This window comes from Erinaceus europaeus, chromosome 2 (assembly GCF_950295315.1).
Source record: "Erinaceus europaeus chromosome 2, mEriEur2.1, whole genome shotgun sequence".
NCBI classification, from domain to species: domain Eukaryota; kingdom Metazoa; phylum Chordata; class Mammalia; order Eulipotyphla; family Erinaceidae; genus Erinaceus; species Erinaceus europaeus.
In genome coordinates this window covers 41,319,207-41,334,436 of record NC_080163.1, presented here as the reverse complement: position 1 = coordinate 41,334,436, position 15,230 = coordinate 41,319,207, and the positions used below count along the sequence as shown (strand labels likewise).

The window sequence follows — 15,230 nt, the reverse complement described above, 5'->3', positions numbered from 1 at the left end:
GCATATGTTCACATGCATCCATAAATTAGGGCAAAATATACACCTGAAAGCAAAAGTGCACTATAGTGTACAGTGAGTCAGTATGAAGTTCATAGTGAAATAGTGACTACTTAGACTTAGCTACCCTCCTCACCTCTTTCTTATTATACTTCCCTCAGTCTCTCCCACGCTATCCTTATCAAAGCAAGGACTGCAAAAGCTGAATAAGGGCAAAAGGCTGGCAAACTTTAACAATGACTCCTTAGTCACTATCAGGCCACCCCATCAACTGAGACCCTAGTCAGGGAGTCCTGAGATTCCCAAACAGTCATGCTGGGCCTATACCTCGAATAAATCTCTCTTTCCATTGTTACCAGTCATCTCTATCAGGAACAACAAAACAGACCCCTTTGTGGGCCCTGGGCCTGCTTAGGACCTTGCCCTCAACTTGGATCAACAATGGTAGAGAATGTTCCATCCTCTGAAGGGAGGCTGGACAACATACTCTATGCTACATTTGAGGAAGATGGGTCTTAATATTGGGCAGTTTGGAATCTACTCTCTCCTAGATCCTGCTTTCTAGTTCTTTTTCCAGCCATGCTATCATCTCCTCAGACAATAACTAGGAACTACCTGCATATCAGATTTGAGTCTCAGGGAAAACAAAAAACATAGTATCACCAAAAGCCCTTTGGAATATGACTAAAATATGCCTACTTGCTATCTACAGAATGGAGACTCCCCCCACCCCAAGTCTTAATTTAAAGTCTATGTTGTCAGTGATGAGAATGGCTGTTCCTGCCCTTTTTAATGGTCTATTAGCCTGTATGATAGTTTTCCCTCCTTTCACTTTAAGTCTGTATTTGTCTTGTTCAGTTAGGTGGTGGGATTCTTGCACGCAGCATATAGTTGGGTTGTGTTTCCTGATCTATCCTTATACTCTGTGCCTTCTAATGGGTGAATTTAATCCACTGATATTTTAATATTATTAATTTATTATATTGTAGTGCTATTATTCAACAATTTTTATTTGCTCTAATATATGACAAGTAGTATGGTTATGTTCTTGTTTATAAGAGGTCTTTTAGAACATCATTCAGGTGTTGCTGTTGGTTGCCTCTTTTAACTGTTGCCTGTCTGAGAAGTTTTTGACCTCTCCATCTAATTTGAGTGAAAGTCTAGCAGGATATATTATCCTTGGTTGAAATCCTTTTTAATTTAGAGTTCGATAGATATCTTTCTATTCTCTTCTGGCTATTAGAGTTTGAGTGGAGAAGTCTGCTGATAGTCTTATGAGTTTTCCCATGTATGTGACTTGTCATTTTTCTCTTGCAGCCTTTAGGGTTCTTTCTTTATCCTTGCTTCTTTTCATTGTAACTATGATGTGTCTTGGTTTCTTCAGGTCTGGGTTGATTCTGTCTGGGACTCTCTGGGCCTCTTAAATCTTAATGTCATTTCTGTTGTTTAGGTCTGGGAAGTTTTCTTCTATTATTTCCTCTAGAATGTTTACTTCCCCTTCCTCTTTTTCTTCCTTTGGTAGGCCAATTATATGAATGTTACTTCTTTTGAGATCATCCCATATGTCTTTGTTGTTGTTTTCAGTGTCTCTCAATCTCTTTTTGAGCTCTTTTACCTCTTTCTTAGTTTTCTGTAGCTCATCCTAAGTCTGGCTAATTCTGTTTTCTGCTTCTGACAGTCTGATTTCCCTTCTCTCAGCTTCTTTTTTTTCAGTTCAGTTATAGTATTAGCTTGTTCTGCTAATTGGCCTTTTCACTGAGCAGTATCAGCTTTAATTTCTCTGATTACCTTGAGGTAGGAGTTTTTTCCTCGATGGTCTCATCTTTTGTTTCCCTAATTCTGATAGCCCTTTCCTCCATAGTTGTCTTCATTTTTGTGATTATTAGTTTTATTATTGCCTACATATTTTTCTTATCTATGGTTATTTCTGATTGATTTGGAGTTTCTTCTGGGCTCCTGTCTTGATTCATTGCAGTAGCAGTTTTATTTGCTCTTGATTTAACCAATTTTTATGTGGTTTTTATTTTTCTGTTCTGTCATTCTTCAGTTGTGTTTTGAGTACAAGTCATGCTATACTAAAGCCCTTTCACAAATGCAGTCATAAACCTCAGAAATTACAATAGCAAAACAGCACCACCAATCCAAGAAAAAATAGCACCCAATACCAAAAGAAAAAGAATGAGAAAGGAACAAAATGGAGAGTAATAATAGACTACTATGCAAATATACTGTCCACTGTAAATTCTAGGGATATCAAGAGGAGAAAGGGAAGTATAAAAGAGAGATACACACACAGAGTCCACTCTGAGTCAGGTTTCTTCCATAAAGTAATTAACAAATGAGTATCAGTAAATTCAGAAAGCAAAAGAAGGAAGAAAAGAAAAAGAAAAAAAGGAGCAGTGAAAGGAAAGAGTGATTTATTTATTTATTTATTTGAATTAGCTTGGAGGATAGAAAATGGAAAGTGGAGGGAAGAGGGAGAGAAATAAGTTACTCTCACAATGGACAGGACACCCAGTCACCTATCAATTGAAAAAAAAAAAAACAGCAACAGTTAATTTTGGTCAACCTGAAGAAGGAGGAGGGAAAAGGGACACATGTATATAATAATAGCAATTATAATAAAGTAAAATAGAGTATAAAACCCTAACAATCACTTGGACTGGTCTGGATTGGCTGCAGGTAGCCTGAGCAAAGACAGGCAATTATAACAAGTATCAAGAAAACAAACAAACAAACAAACATCCAGGTAGATTTTCCCAGACAGGTCTGAGGCTCTGATTGGTCAAGTATTTTGTTACTCAAATAGAGCTTCAGCAACCTAAAAAAAAGAGGAGGAAAACAAAAAGAAAAAGGCTTGGAATGACACCCCTGTTGAGCCAGGAATCTTGGTAAATAAAATAGCTCAGTGGAAGCCTGCTATGAGCAGCTACCCAGCCCCTGGGGGCTGTTTCTTGGGTGGAGAGAAGGGGTGAGTTCAGAAATAATCAAGCCATAAAGATTTAACTTTGTTTTTCCTTTTGGTCTCTGTTTGCCAACTCAAGAGTGAGTTACAGGACTTTATTTTGGTGTCACCCTAACCACCCCTTGTTCAACCTCCTAAAGACAGCTCAGTATCCTACCCTATCCAGAGAATCCCAGGTTTTGTTTTTTTTTTAATTTTTTTTTTCCCTTCCAGGGTTATTGCTGGGCTCGGTGCCTGCACCATGAATCCACTGATCCCGGAGGCCATTTCCCCCCCTTTTTGTTGCCCTTATTGTTGTAGCCTCATTGTGGTTATTATTATTGCTATTGTTGATGTTGTTCATTGTTGGATAGGACAGAGAAGTGGAGAGAGGAAGGGAAGACAAAGAGGGGGGGAGAAAGATAGACACCTGCAGACCTGTTTCACTGCCTGTGAAGCGACTCCCCTGCAGTTGGGGAGCCAGGGGCTTGAACCGGGATCCTTACGCCAGTCCCCGCGCTTTGCGCCACATGTGCTTAACCCACTGCACCACTGCCGGACCCCCAAATCCCAAGTTGTAAGTTGCTTCTGTTTGCAGCTCACGTCAGCTGCTGTTTCCAAGTTACCATCTTGGCTCTGCCCCCCAACCACCTACATTTTAAGGTTTCATTTATCACATGCAAGTCTTGAATCCATTTTGAGTTAACTATCTGTGTATGTTGTGAAATAATTGTCCAGTTCCATTCTTTTGCAAGTAGCTATCCAGGGTTCCCCAAATCCATGCATGGAAAAGACACCCTTTCCTCATTGTATATTATTGGTTCCTTTGCTGAACAATTAATTAGCCATGTATGCATGGGCATATTTCTGGGATCTCTGTTAAGTTTAATTTATCTTTCTGTTTTATGCCAACAGCACATTGTTTTGATTTCTATTATTTTTTAATATAGCTTGAAATCATGGAGTATGATGCCTCCAGTTTTATCCTTTTCCTCCAATAGTCTTTTGGTTATTTGGGGTATTTTGTGGTTCCATACAATTTGTTTTATCTCTATAAAAATAATACTGGCGTCCAGGAGGTGGCGCAGTGGATAAAATGTTGCTCTCTCAAGCATGAGGTCCTGAGTTCAATCCCTGGCAGCACATGTACCAGAGTGATGTCTGGTTCTTTCTCTCTCTCCTATCCCTCTCATGAATAAATAAATAAAATATTTAAAAAATAATAATAATACTGGAATTTTGTAGAGATTGTACCAGATCTGCTGCTTACTGTGGGTAGTGGGCATATGAACATTTTAACTACTAATTCTCCTAATCTGTGCTTGGAGTATCCTTTCTTAATTTGTATCTTCATCAATTACTTTCATTTATGTCTTTTAGTTTTCAATGTATAAATTTTTCATCTTAGTTAAATTTATTCCTAAGAATCTTATTTTGATGTAACTATAAATGGGATTGTCTTTGTATTTCTTTTTTGATAGTTTATTTTCAGTGGATGCAAATAAAATGGATTTTTATAGTGATTTTACATTCTGAGACTTCATTGGATTCCATTATTAATTTTAATAGGATTTATTTGGTGAAATCTTTTAGGTTTCCTATATAATATATGATCTACATATAACATTTCTTGCTTGTCATTTAAGTTTCTTTGCTAATCATTATTTTTATAAGTCTGATGTAGGATTTTTAGAGATAAGAACATGCTGAATTGTTGCCTAAAACAATAGGTTGCAGTTATCTTCTAGTTAGTGTAATATTTTTCAGAAAAAAAGAAGTTTCTAAGTGTCCAAATTAATTTTTGAAACGCACTTATTTCCCTGAACAAACACATGTGTCTCAGGGGCCAATTATGTTTCCTAGCACCAGAATACTAAAGCAATTAAGACTGAGCCTCATCCCTGAGGAGTGCACAGTTCTTTGTGGAAGATAGACACACCAAAACTGATTCATGTTGTACTGATTGTCACTTTTGTGTCTGAACAAGGTGTGATATTGTAACAAATAATGTCACTGTGAATTCTACTTGGGTTAAAACTCACAGGTCAGCAAATACTCCATTGAAAACAGTTGATTTGAAGCTCAAATAAGGGGCAACCATTTACTTAGATAAAAAGCATTTGCCAAGTCCTACATATGGACTTGAATTGGTATGATACATGTAAGAGGCATGTAAGTGGCTTATGTGACTGGCTGGAGATAGAATCCATAAGATGGAGTGATGAGGAAGCAATGAGAACAGATGATCAAAGTGATTTTCTAATATTTTACTGTAGTTGTCTATGTGATAATAGCCATTCATACTGAGGGCCAACAGGTAATTGATAGATTCTGGGAAACAGCAAACATTGGAACAAAACCAATCTATTGGTGCAGATGGTAGTGATGGTGGCAGTGTACATGCACGTGTGTGTGTGTGTGTGTGTGTGTGTGTGTGTGTGTGTGTGTCAGACAGAGTAAGCAGTGATCCTGAGAAGATATACTCATCAGTTTGACATACACACTAGGACTTTATACTGTTTTCAAGTAGGTAGGGAGAAGATAGAGATATTAAGGTTGGGAGTCACATCTTCGCATTTATACTTATCAGTCTGCTTCGAAAGCATAAAAGCTGGGTATTTGGGTAGACACAACAAATCACAGATAGAGAACAAATAGTTTGAGCAAAAGAGAATTACACATTCTGGTCATCTGCTGGTTGCCTTCTCTCTACCCTGTGGTGCCCTGGGTTGAGGGGGTGAATCCAGAGGTGCTGTGAGTTGGGTAGGAGGCAATACTGCCCTGGCACCAGCCAAGCCAGGATGGGGTTAGAGCCTCAGGGCCTGTGAGAAGGCTGACAGGACCTGCCACTCAGGCTAAATTGTTTATGTCACCCTGTTGATGAATGTCTGTGACACTGGGAATAGAAATCCCATCAAAACACCTTCATCAGATTTCACTCTTCATTGACTCAAGAAGTAAAATATCTTGGAGTCAGAAAGCAAAGTCCCCTGTCTCCACTAAGTTAGTTATTTTGTTATGGTTTGCACTGAATTGTGTGGATTGAAATACACACACAATAGCAAGAGAAGTGATGCCTCTATGGGATCATATGTATTTGCACAAAGCTCTACATAATTTGGCCTCCAGAGACCAGGGATTTGGGTATCATCTCCACAAGGTTCCTGGTAAGGTAAGAAAAACCTAGGGGTTTTCCCAAAGTAACTGTTATGCCATTATTATTATTATTATAACTGATGGAAATTGGGCTAGCATATAACACAGAAAGCATGCGTTTTTGCCATGTATGCAAGCCAGTTTCCAGCCAGGCATCTGCCTCATTGAAAGAAGCTTTGGTGCTGTGATCTCTTTTACACACTCTGACTTCTCTGTCTCTATAAAAAAAATGATAAAAATTCCAAATAGATTTTTCCTTTGTACCTCAAGTTCCCAGTGCATCCTATGGTCAATGGCAATTGCTGCTGGAGATGTGACCTTGACCACCATCAGTCTGGTGAAGTAAGTCCTCTTCATGTGTACCTCTCCATGACCTTTCGCTTTACACAAATACAGTTTTGACTTTTCTCAGTTTTATTTATAAAACTAAACCCTGATGAAATTTTAATGCCAGAGCACTGAGGATGGGAGTGGGTGGTGGTTTATCCAGTAGAAAACATGTTATCATGTGTCAAGACTTAAGTCTGAGCCTCCTTACCATAAAGGAGCAGCAGCAGGAGTGAAGCTTCACCAGTAGTGAACCAATATTGTAGACCCTCTCCCTCTCCCTCTCCCTCTCCCTCTCCCTCTCCCTCTCCCTCTCCCTCTCCCTCTCCCTCTCCCTCTCCCTCTCCCTCTCCCTCTCCCTCTCCCTCTCCCTCTCCCTCTCCCTCTCCCTCTCCCTCTCTTCCTCTCCCTTTCTCTCTCCCTCTCTTTCTCTCCCTCCCTCTTTCTCCCTCCCTCTCCCTCTCCCCTCCCCCCCTCTCCCTCTCCCCTCCCCTCCCTCTCCTTCTCCCCTCCCCCTCCCTCTTCTCGCTCTCCCCCTCCTCCTCCCTCTCCCCCCCTCTTTTTTATCAAAAAGAAAGGAAAAAATGGAGTGCTGGAATTATATAGACACTGAGTCCCAATGATAACCCTGGTGACAAAAATATGAGTAAATAAATGAACATCAGGCTGCCAATATAGCATACCTATATGTGCTGATAAAAAGGATAGTGCACCTGTTTTTTGGCACAGTTACTATCCAAGTTTAAGCCTGATCCATTGTATTGAGGGAAACCTTGGTGTATTTCTCTCTCCTGGCCTCTTTCTTTTTAACTTAAAAAAAGTCAGTTTGGAGCAGTGAAGCTCCAGTGATGCAAAACAGCAACGATGATGATGATGATGATGATGATGTAAAAATGAAATTAAAATGACCCCAGAGAAGTACTATAATTTCTCATATAGTTTCAATGATAAATATATATATGAAGGAACTTCACCATATTTCTGTATGTCACTTTTCCTCCAAGTCTCCAATTCCTTGTTTATAAAAATAAAGCTGTTGGACTAGATGACAGGCTTCTAGGGTATTTTCTGGTTCTGACATTCTGTGATGTTGGGACTCAATGCTGAGTAACTACAATGGGTAGTAGTACATAGAGACTACCCATTGGGGACATACTAAGTATCTGTGCAGGTACCTCACTTCGGTGTCTCTTTTCAGATAATTTTATTGTATGATAAAATTCAGCTCTAGCTATAAGGATGACCTGTCCTTAACCAGTGATTCATGTCTTATGCCATCCTCCTCCCAAAGCTAGCGGTTCCCCATTCACTGTTTTCCAGCCCGGCCTGTGGCAAAGCTCCCTCAGGCTGCTTCTCTCCTCTGAGGCATCACTGCATATGCTTATGTCTGCTCTGGCAAAGCCACCACCTACTGTGTAGATGTTATAGCCCCTTTCTGGAACTCATAACAAGAATGGCTTCAGCCAGGAGGCTTACGCACTGGGGACTGAGCAGGGCCAGGGGCTTCCAGGCGCCAGAACTGGAGCTTGCATTTGCTGATTCATTATCAGTGTCAGACAAGCTGCTGTGTGGATGATGATGAATGTGTGCTGTTCAGCTGAGAGATCTTGTTCTCTGAGCTTAACCCCCTGCTGACTGCATGCATGTTTGCTGAATGGAGTTACCCCATCCACCAGCCCATTTTCAGTAGCACAGAACAAGCCTTGAGAGAGTAAAGCATTTTTGGCAAAGGCTAATAGAAACCTCATGTCTGTGTGATTTTTGAAATGCAAATGATGCATATTTTTATTCCTGACAAAGGAATGTCCTCTTGGTAAGGACAGGTGCAAAGAGGTTTTGCCACCCATCAACTTCATGACTTGGGGGAAGATTCTTTCTCTTTTACCCTTCCATTAGTAAATTGAGTAAGTTGGGTTGCATGATCTCAATGGGCCCAGACTTCCTTCTTAGGTTCTTTGATCAGACACACTCAGCACAGTGGACCCCAGGGGTTTTGCTCTGGTACATGATGGTCCTCTTCCATGTCACTTTCAGAAGTTCCCCAAACAGACTTTCTCCTCTTACTGTCTCTCACTAAGGCAGTGTGAAATAGGAAAAGGATCACATTGGTGGATGTTCTTTGCTTTCTGTCTCTTTTGGAAAAAAAGAAAGAAAAATATCTTGCCTTCATTGGCTTCCAAGATTATAAAATAATGGTATAGTTCCATACCACACCTGCCACCAAAGTTCTTACCCCCCCGCTACACACACACACACACACACACACACACACACACACACACACACACACACATTAACCACCATAGTTCTCACAAAGTCTTAGAGAAAGGCTAGATACATTTTTTCCAAGTTCAGGTGTTTCAATTTATTTATATTTCACACATAAGTGAAACTATCTGGCAGTTATCTTTCATTCCCTTATTTACTTCATTAAGCATAATCACCATCTCTCTCTCTCTCTCTCTCTCTCTCTCTCTCTCTCTTTTTCAGAGCACTGCTCAGCCCTGACTTATGATAGTGTTGGGGACTGAATGTTATTTTGGATCCTCAAACATGAAAGTCTTTTTTTCATAACCACTAGACTATCTCCCCAGTCCTGTTTGCCTCTGGCTTCCTGTACATTTTCCTTTACTTGGAAGAAGATAGGTCCTTTTTCATACCCGTTTCCTAATTACTGAAGAGCTGGAGATTTGCTCCCCACCTGTTAGAAGATATTTCCTTCTTAAGGTCCTACCCATTTTCCTGCAGGAAGTGTCATTCTAAGCATACAGCTTTAAGATAAGGTCACATTTTTATGATGGAAGTAATGCCATTACCCATATCCCAACCTTTTGGGGGCAAGAAAATAAGAAGAAAATTTCTTCCTTTTTTTTTTTTTGAAGAATTTAACTAAGTACTGTCCATATATCAGTTCACTTAGTCCTCATACCACTCATGTGAGATAGACTATCTTTCATTCTGTTTTACAGATGAGGAAATTTGAGATCTCCAGGGTTAAATATTCCATCAAGATCACAGAGGGATTAAATGACAGAGCTGAGATTTGAATTTATCTTTTTTAACTCCCAAGCCCAGGCAGGATGGCCAGTGCAAAACACTTGAAGGGCAGAGTAACTGTCTGACTGATGAACAGTTCAGAGACTCTTGTTCTCCACTGGGAGCTCAACCTCATGACCGTGGGAGTTGCTGGGAGAGTAACTTCAACCAACGGGGTGACAGTCACTGCAGGCCTTTACTTCACTGGCCTATGATGTGGCAATGGAGTCCTTCTGGGGACATCAGCCACTCTAATAGCACCATTTGTCATTATGACAAAGATTGGGATGGGGGATGAAGGAGCAGAATTCTGATTATTTTAGCAGTTGAAAGTGACATCACCTCAAAGCATCTGTTAAATGGCAGATTGGAAATAGGACAGACATCACTGGGAGTAGTATCCAGAGCTGGTTTTCTGTAACTGTGATAGAGTCCTTTGGCTGTGTTTGGTGATGTGGTTCTAGCTGAAGATCTGCTGAGTCATAACTCAGCATCCTTCTGGGAGGGCTGCCTGGGGTCCTGGAGGAGTCAGAAACTCTGGGTTGGAGGAGTCAGAAACTCTGCCCTGACAGCTGGGGGAGCTGATGGAGCCACACCCCCTCAGTGTGTGAGTGTGTTCTAACATATGACTGTCTTTTCATGGCAATATGCAATGCTTCACAGAATTTTTAATGACCACACTGTTTCCCTCTGTCCATCTGGTGGGCTGAGCCTCAGTGTTCAGAGCAGAAACTCCTGCATCCTGCCAGTGGACCAGGATGAATGGTATGCCACGGAAGGGCCCTCAGAACTCTGCCTGTTATACTAGCCCTTTTATTTATCTAGCTGACCTTTTCTTCCCCTTCATACCCTGGAGGAAGACCCTTTGGGGAATCAGAGCATATGTTAACTACCCTCCTTATCTTTCTCCCTTAGGCAAAAGAAGTGGACTGTGGCCCACAAACACTGGGTGGGGCCTTCGAATCTGGTCAAGTGCAAGCCCTGCCCCGTGACACAGTCCCCTCTGGCCATGGTCTGCGGCTCTGATGGCCACACTTACACCTCCAAGGTCAGTGCCCATGTTGTCCTTTTTCTGCTAATCAAAATATGTGTCATGTCTGCTTGTTTTGCTGTGTCTTTCTGCCCAGACTGGGGCCTGTGAAGCATGGTGGGCTTGCTTTTGAGAAACAGTCCCATGAAGAGACCCATAAATATTCTCTGGCCAAAGAGACAAGTGGAATAAATGAATAAAAATGTTATATCCAGTGTGGACTGACTGGTCAAGGGCTGAGGGAGAGGGTGATGCTGATAGTGATATGTGGTCCTGAATTTTAACTAGTCAGGCATCCTGGAGAAGGTGAGGTAGCAAGCTGTTCCACAGATGCCAGACATGGCGCCCAGCTGGCTATAGGCAATGATGCAGAAAGCCCAGGATGCAGCTTTACAGATGGGCAGCACAGAATAGTGATGGCATCAGGACATGCCACACTGTGCCCTGTGGCCACCTAGAAGGTGTGTAGCATTGCACTAAACCCGGGGCTGCAGAGACAACTAGAAATTCAAGCCAGAGAAATGGTGTCATAGAAAAGAGACTGAGGATAAAGTACACTTCTTAATTCTTATTGCAGAAATGAGGGTTGGTTTTATATTCAGGATTTATATTCAGGATGTAAGGGATCATCAGGGTCATTATTCTGGATTCTAGATTATTAATATGCATTGGAATAAGGAGGTTTCTTTATGTTTGGGAAATGGGACATTTCACTGAGATTATAAGTCAAAATGGGAAAGGCACAGAAATAATAGGAGAGTTTAGATTGGTGATTCCCTGGTCATGTCTGGTCACATGTCCATGTGATCCTCAGGCTTAGGGCTCCAGTGTCAGAGTCTTCTCTTTCCCACCCCTCTGCCTACATGGCTGGAAGCTTCCACTCATGGGGAGTCCCACATCCTCCTGACTTTCATGAGCAACATGAAAGATTCCTCAGGCTTGGGAGGACCCTCCTGCCTTCTGGCCTCAGATACCTGCTTAGGTTATATTAAGGTACATCTGTGCCTTCCTATTGGGTCTGTGTTACACAGGTCATATATCTTCATTCACTAGAAGTAGAGTTTTATTTTTCAGGCTCTATAATCAAAGGAAATAGGAAGCTGATAGGTATGCTTGGCTTATTGTGCTCAGTCCCTGAAATCTGATTTAGGCTCTCAAGAGCATAATTACTGCTTGATTAGTTCCTTTGTTCATTTAACAAGTATCATCTGAGGCCAGAGTCTATGCTGGGTGCTGGGGAAACCTACTGTGGTAGTAAAAAGGCTGGTTCTTTTTCATGGGCAGAGCTGTGATCTCTTACATCTCCTGCTTCAGATCTGCCCTGTGAATCACAGCCCACTCACAACTACACTCATGAATTTGCCAGGGACATTGATGAATCTCTTTTACCTGGACATACTATGCAAATGCAAGTGGCCATAGAATCAGCCTGGGGTTCTGCATTTCTGGAAAGTTCCCAGGTGGTGTCCATACTGCTGGTCAGTGGACCACACTTGGAGTCACTTAAGGATTTAGGGTTTCATGGTATCTTCCGTGGAGTTACCTGCACCCCTCCCTGCCTGTTTTCCTTCCTCCAAAGCCCATTTCCACAGGACAAAAGACTCCTAGGGACTTGAAATGTGTGGTTTTAGTGCTTCAGGTGGATTTTTTTCAGGCAGAGACAGAGAGAGGGAGACACCACAGCACCCTGTCCTAGAGTGCTCCTATATTGTGGTGTTAAAGCTCAAACTTGGGCCTCACACATAAAAAGGAAGGTGAAACTATGTTGCCAGCCTAAGATATAATTCAGTAATGAAAGTCTGTTTGTGGGTATGTCTCCTCAATTTCTAGTGCTTGGATTGGGTGCTGGGTGTTGGTGTTCCCAGTTAAGTAGTACTATGCACAGGATCTGCATAAGGACTTGGGTTTGAACTCTCACTCTCTATCTTAAGCAGGGATTCTTTATGAGTAGTGAAGCAGGTCTACAGGTGTCTATCTTTCTCTCTTCTTCTCTATATCCTGCACCCCTTTAGTTTCTCTATATTCTATGGAATGAAAAGAAAGAAAAAAAAAAAAAGCTGGGTTGCTCACCTTGTGTTTTGAGAGCTAAACTTGGTCCCTTTATTGTCACTAGCAAAGCCCTCCAGTGTCTGTCACTTTTATTCTCCAGAGTCACTTGTCCTGTAAAAGGCAATTCATTTATTTGTTCAATGACTATGCCTTGAGCACTTGGATGGCTATTCTAGACACTTGTGTAGGAAGTGGAAGTGATCATCGGGACTAAGGCAGTTGTCTTTGGAGACAGAAATAGACAAGTAACCGAAGGTGGACTATCTTTTTGGGAGATGGGGAAACAAACATGAGACCATGATGCAGGTGTAAACTGTAGGTTTAATTTTTAAAAAAGTATTTCCTAATCTGGATTGTAACCTCAGAGCCATTGTTATTAAGGGACTCCACAAGAAGGGTCTCCATTCTCCTGGTGAAATGTTTACACTTTCACAGATCAGAAGGCTGAGGAGAAGACCAAGTGAAGGACAGAGAACAGGGGAAAGAGAGGAGAGAGAAGTTGAAGGAGGAGAAGCCTGAACATCAGCTCTGTCCTTGGCACCTGATGTTTGTCTTAGTTCCTATCAAACAAGCATTGCTTCTGCTTCTGGGGCCATGACTAGTTGAAGGCTATGAGGATAAGGGGGTATTTCATAGCCTCTGGCTATTGCAGAGCCCCTGTCCTATGGTCCTGCACCAGGGGGAGCTCTTTTGATCCTCCAGCATCAGAGATAAAGTGAACACTAGTATATCCACAGGCCCTTTGGAATATAACTAAAATATGCCTCTAGCTATCTACAAAATAGAGGACCCCCCCAACTTTTCATCTTTACTATTCCAGCATTTAGGTCCATGATTGGTCAACAATTTGTTTGGCTTTGTATGTTAACTCTCTTGTCAACCACCAGGTTCCAGATGCTAGCATGATGCCGACCAGACTTCCCTGGACAGACAACCCCACCAATGTGTCCTGGAGCTCTGCTTCCCCAGAGCCCTTCCCCACTAGGGAAAGAGCAAGACAGGCTGGGATTATGGATCCACCTGTCAATGCCCATGTTCAGTGGGGAAGCAATTACAGAAGCCAGACCTTCCACCTCCTGCATCCCACAGTGACCTTGGGCCCATGCTCCCAGAGGGTTAAAGAATAGGAAAGCTATCGGGATGGGATGGGATACGGAGTTCTGGTGGTGGGAACTGTGTGAAGTTGTACCCATCTTATTGTATGGTTTAATCAATGTTTCCTTTTTATAAATAAAAAAAATCAAAAAGTGAACAACAACTCAGAGTCTTGAGAGAAAGTGATATACTGTGTGGCAGTAAATGTTTATTCAGACTCAATAAAGCATTACTCATAAAAGAAACACAGCCAGCATTGGGAATAGACAAATGGAAGGTCAGTGCTACACCAGGTTGGGAGTGTGATATAGAAAGAACCTGTCCATTGGGGCCAAGCAGTGGAGCACCTGGCAAAGCACTCTCATTACAATATGCAAGGACCCAGGTTCAAGTCTCTGGTCCCCACCTGCAAGGGGAAGGCTTCAGAAGTGGTGAAGCAGGGCTGTAGGTGTCTCTCTGTCCCTATCCCTCTCTGTTCCTTTCCCCTCCTCTTAATTTTTCTCTCTATCCAATAATAAATAAATACAAATATTAAAAAAAAAACTTACCCCTCCTTCATCTCAGTTTCTAGGCAGTAAGGATGATGCTGGATGTTTAACTACCTTCAATGTCTTATTCTCCTGGCCATGAAAATCCTGGTGCTCCAGAAATTCAGTAAAGCCTTGCTGCATTCTTTTGTTCTCCTTCTTCTTCTTCTCCGCCTCCTTCTCCTTCTTCATCATCATCTCCTCCTCCTCCTCCTCCTTTTAATCTTGAGCATTCATAATGCTGAATGCTAGACATATATCAAAGGACAAAATAGTCAAAGCCCATTTTTCATGGACTTTACAAATAAGGTGGGCAAACTGAAAGGCATCATCTTTTATTAGGACAAGTGTCCAGAGTAGGGACAGTCAGGTGCTACAGGATATGGAGCAGGGTCACCTCAACCAGTTTGGAGGTGTCAGAATCTTCTCAGGTTGTGGTGTGGGTGAGATGTTAAGAGTGGGTGGAATTAAAGAACCAGCAAGTGCTGAGAGCCTGGGCATCTCATCTAGGGGAGTGGTGAAGAGATAAAAGAATGCATAATCTCTCAAAGGATCTCATGACAGTGTCACCATGACCACTGGCTGCAGGATGAATGGCTGGGGGCAGGATGGGTACTTATTGGGAACCAGGTGACATGAGTGAGATCTGGCTTCACTACAACAAAGGATAGAAAACTGTCTAAAGAGATACTAAGAAATGCAGAGCTAGTCTTGGTAATTTTCTCAGTTTTCAGTCTAGAAAGTTATTTTATCTTTGGGCAGAAGGACTTCATCCCTATGACAGGACTTACAAATCCTCAGTTTTGTCACCTCAGCCTGAAACCTGGCCTCTGGGAATGCCATCCTTTCTTTCTCTTTATCCACAGAGAAGCTTGAAAGCTTATCAGAGTTTTGGCTGTCAACTTTTAAATTTGTCTGTAAGAAGAAGAGCCTTGCTTCTGCTGGAATCTGACCAGCCCAGGTTTTGGAGTGTAATCTTAGCTTCTCTCTCTCAGGAGGAGTTCTTCTGGAAAATGTGAGCGTATCTGGAGTGGGGCTGGGATTCTGGCTGCTGGGAAGGCAGCAGAAG

At 41.9% G+C, this 15,230-nt stretch overlaps 1 protein-coding gene across 1 annotated transcript in view; it reads left to right on the top strand.

Annotated features, from left to right (window-relative positions):
• SPOCK1 (SPARC (osteonectin), cwcv and kazal like domains proteoglycan 1) overlaps window positions 1–15,230 on the top strand; it is a 657,613-nt gene that overhangs the window by 461,296 nt on the left and 181,087 nt on the right. The window contains exon 5 of the mRNA XM_007517572.3: window positions 10,376–10,508. Within this exon, the coding sequence (XP_007517634.2) occupies window positions 10,376–10,508 (133 nt within the window). The remainder of the gene's footprint in view (window positions 1–10,375; window positions 10,509–15,230) is intronic.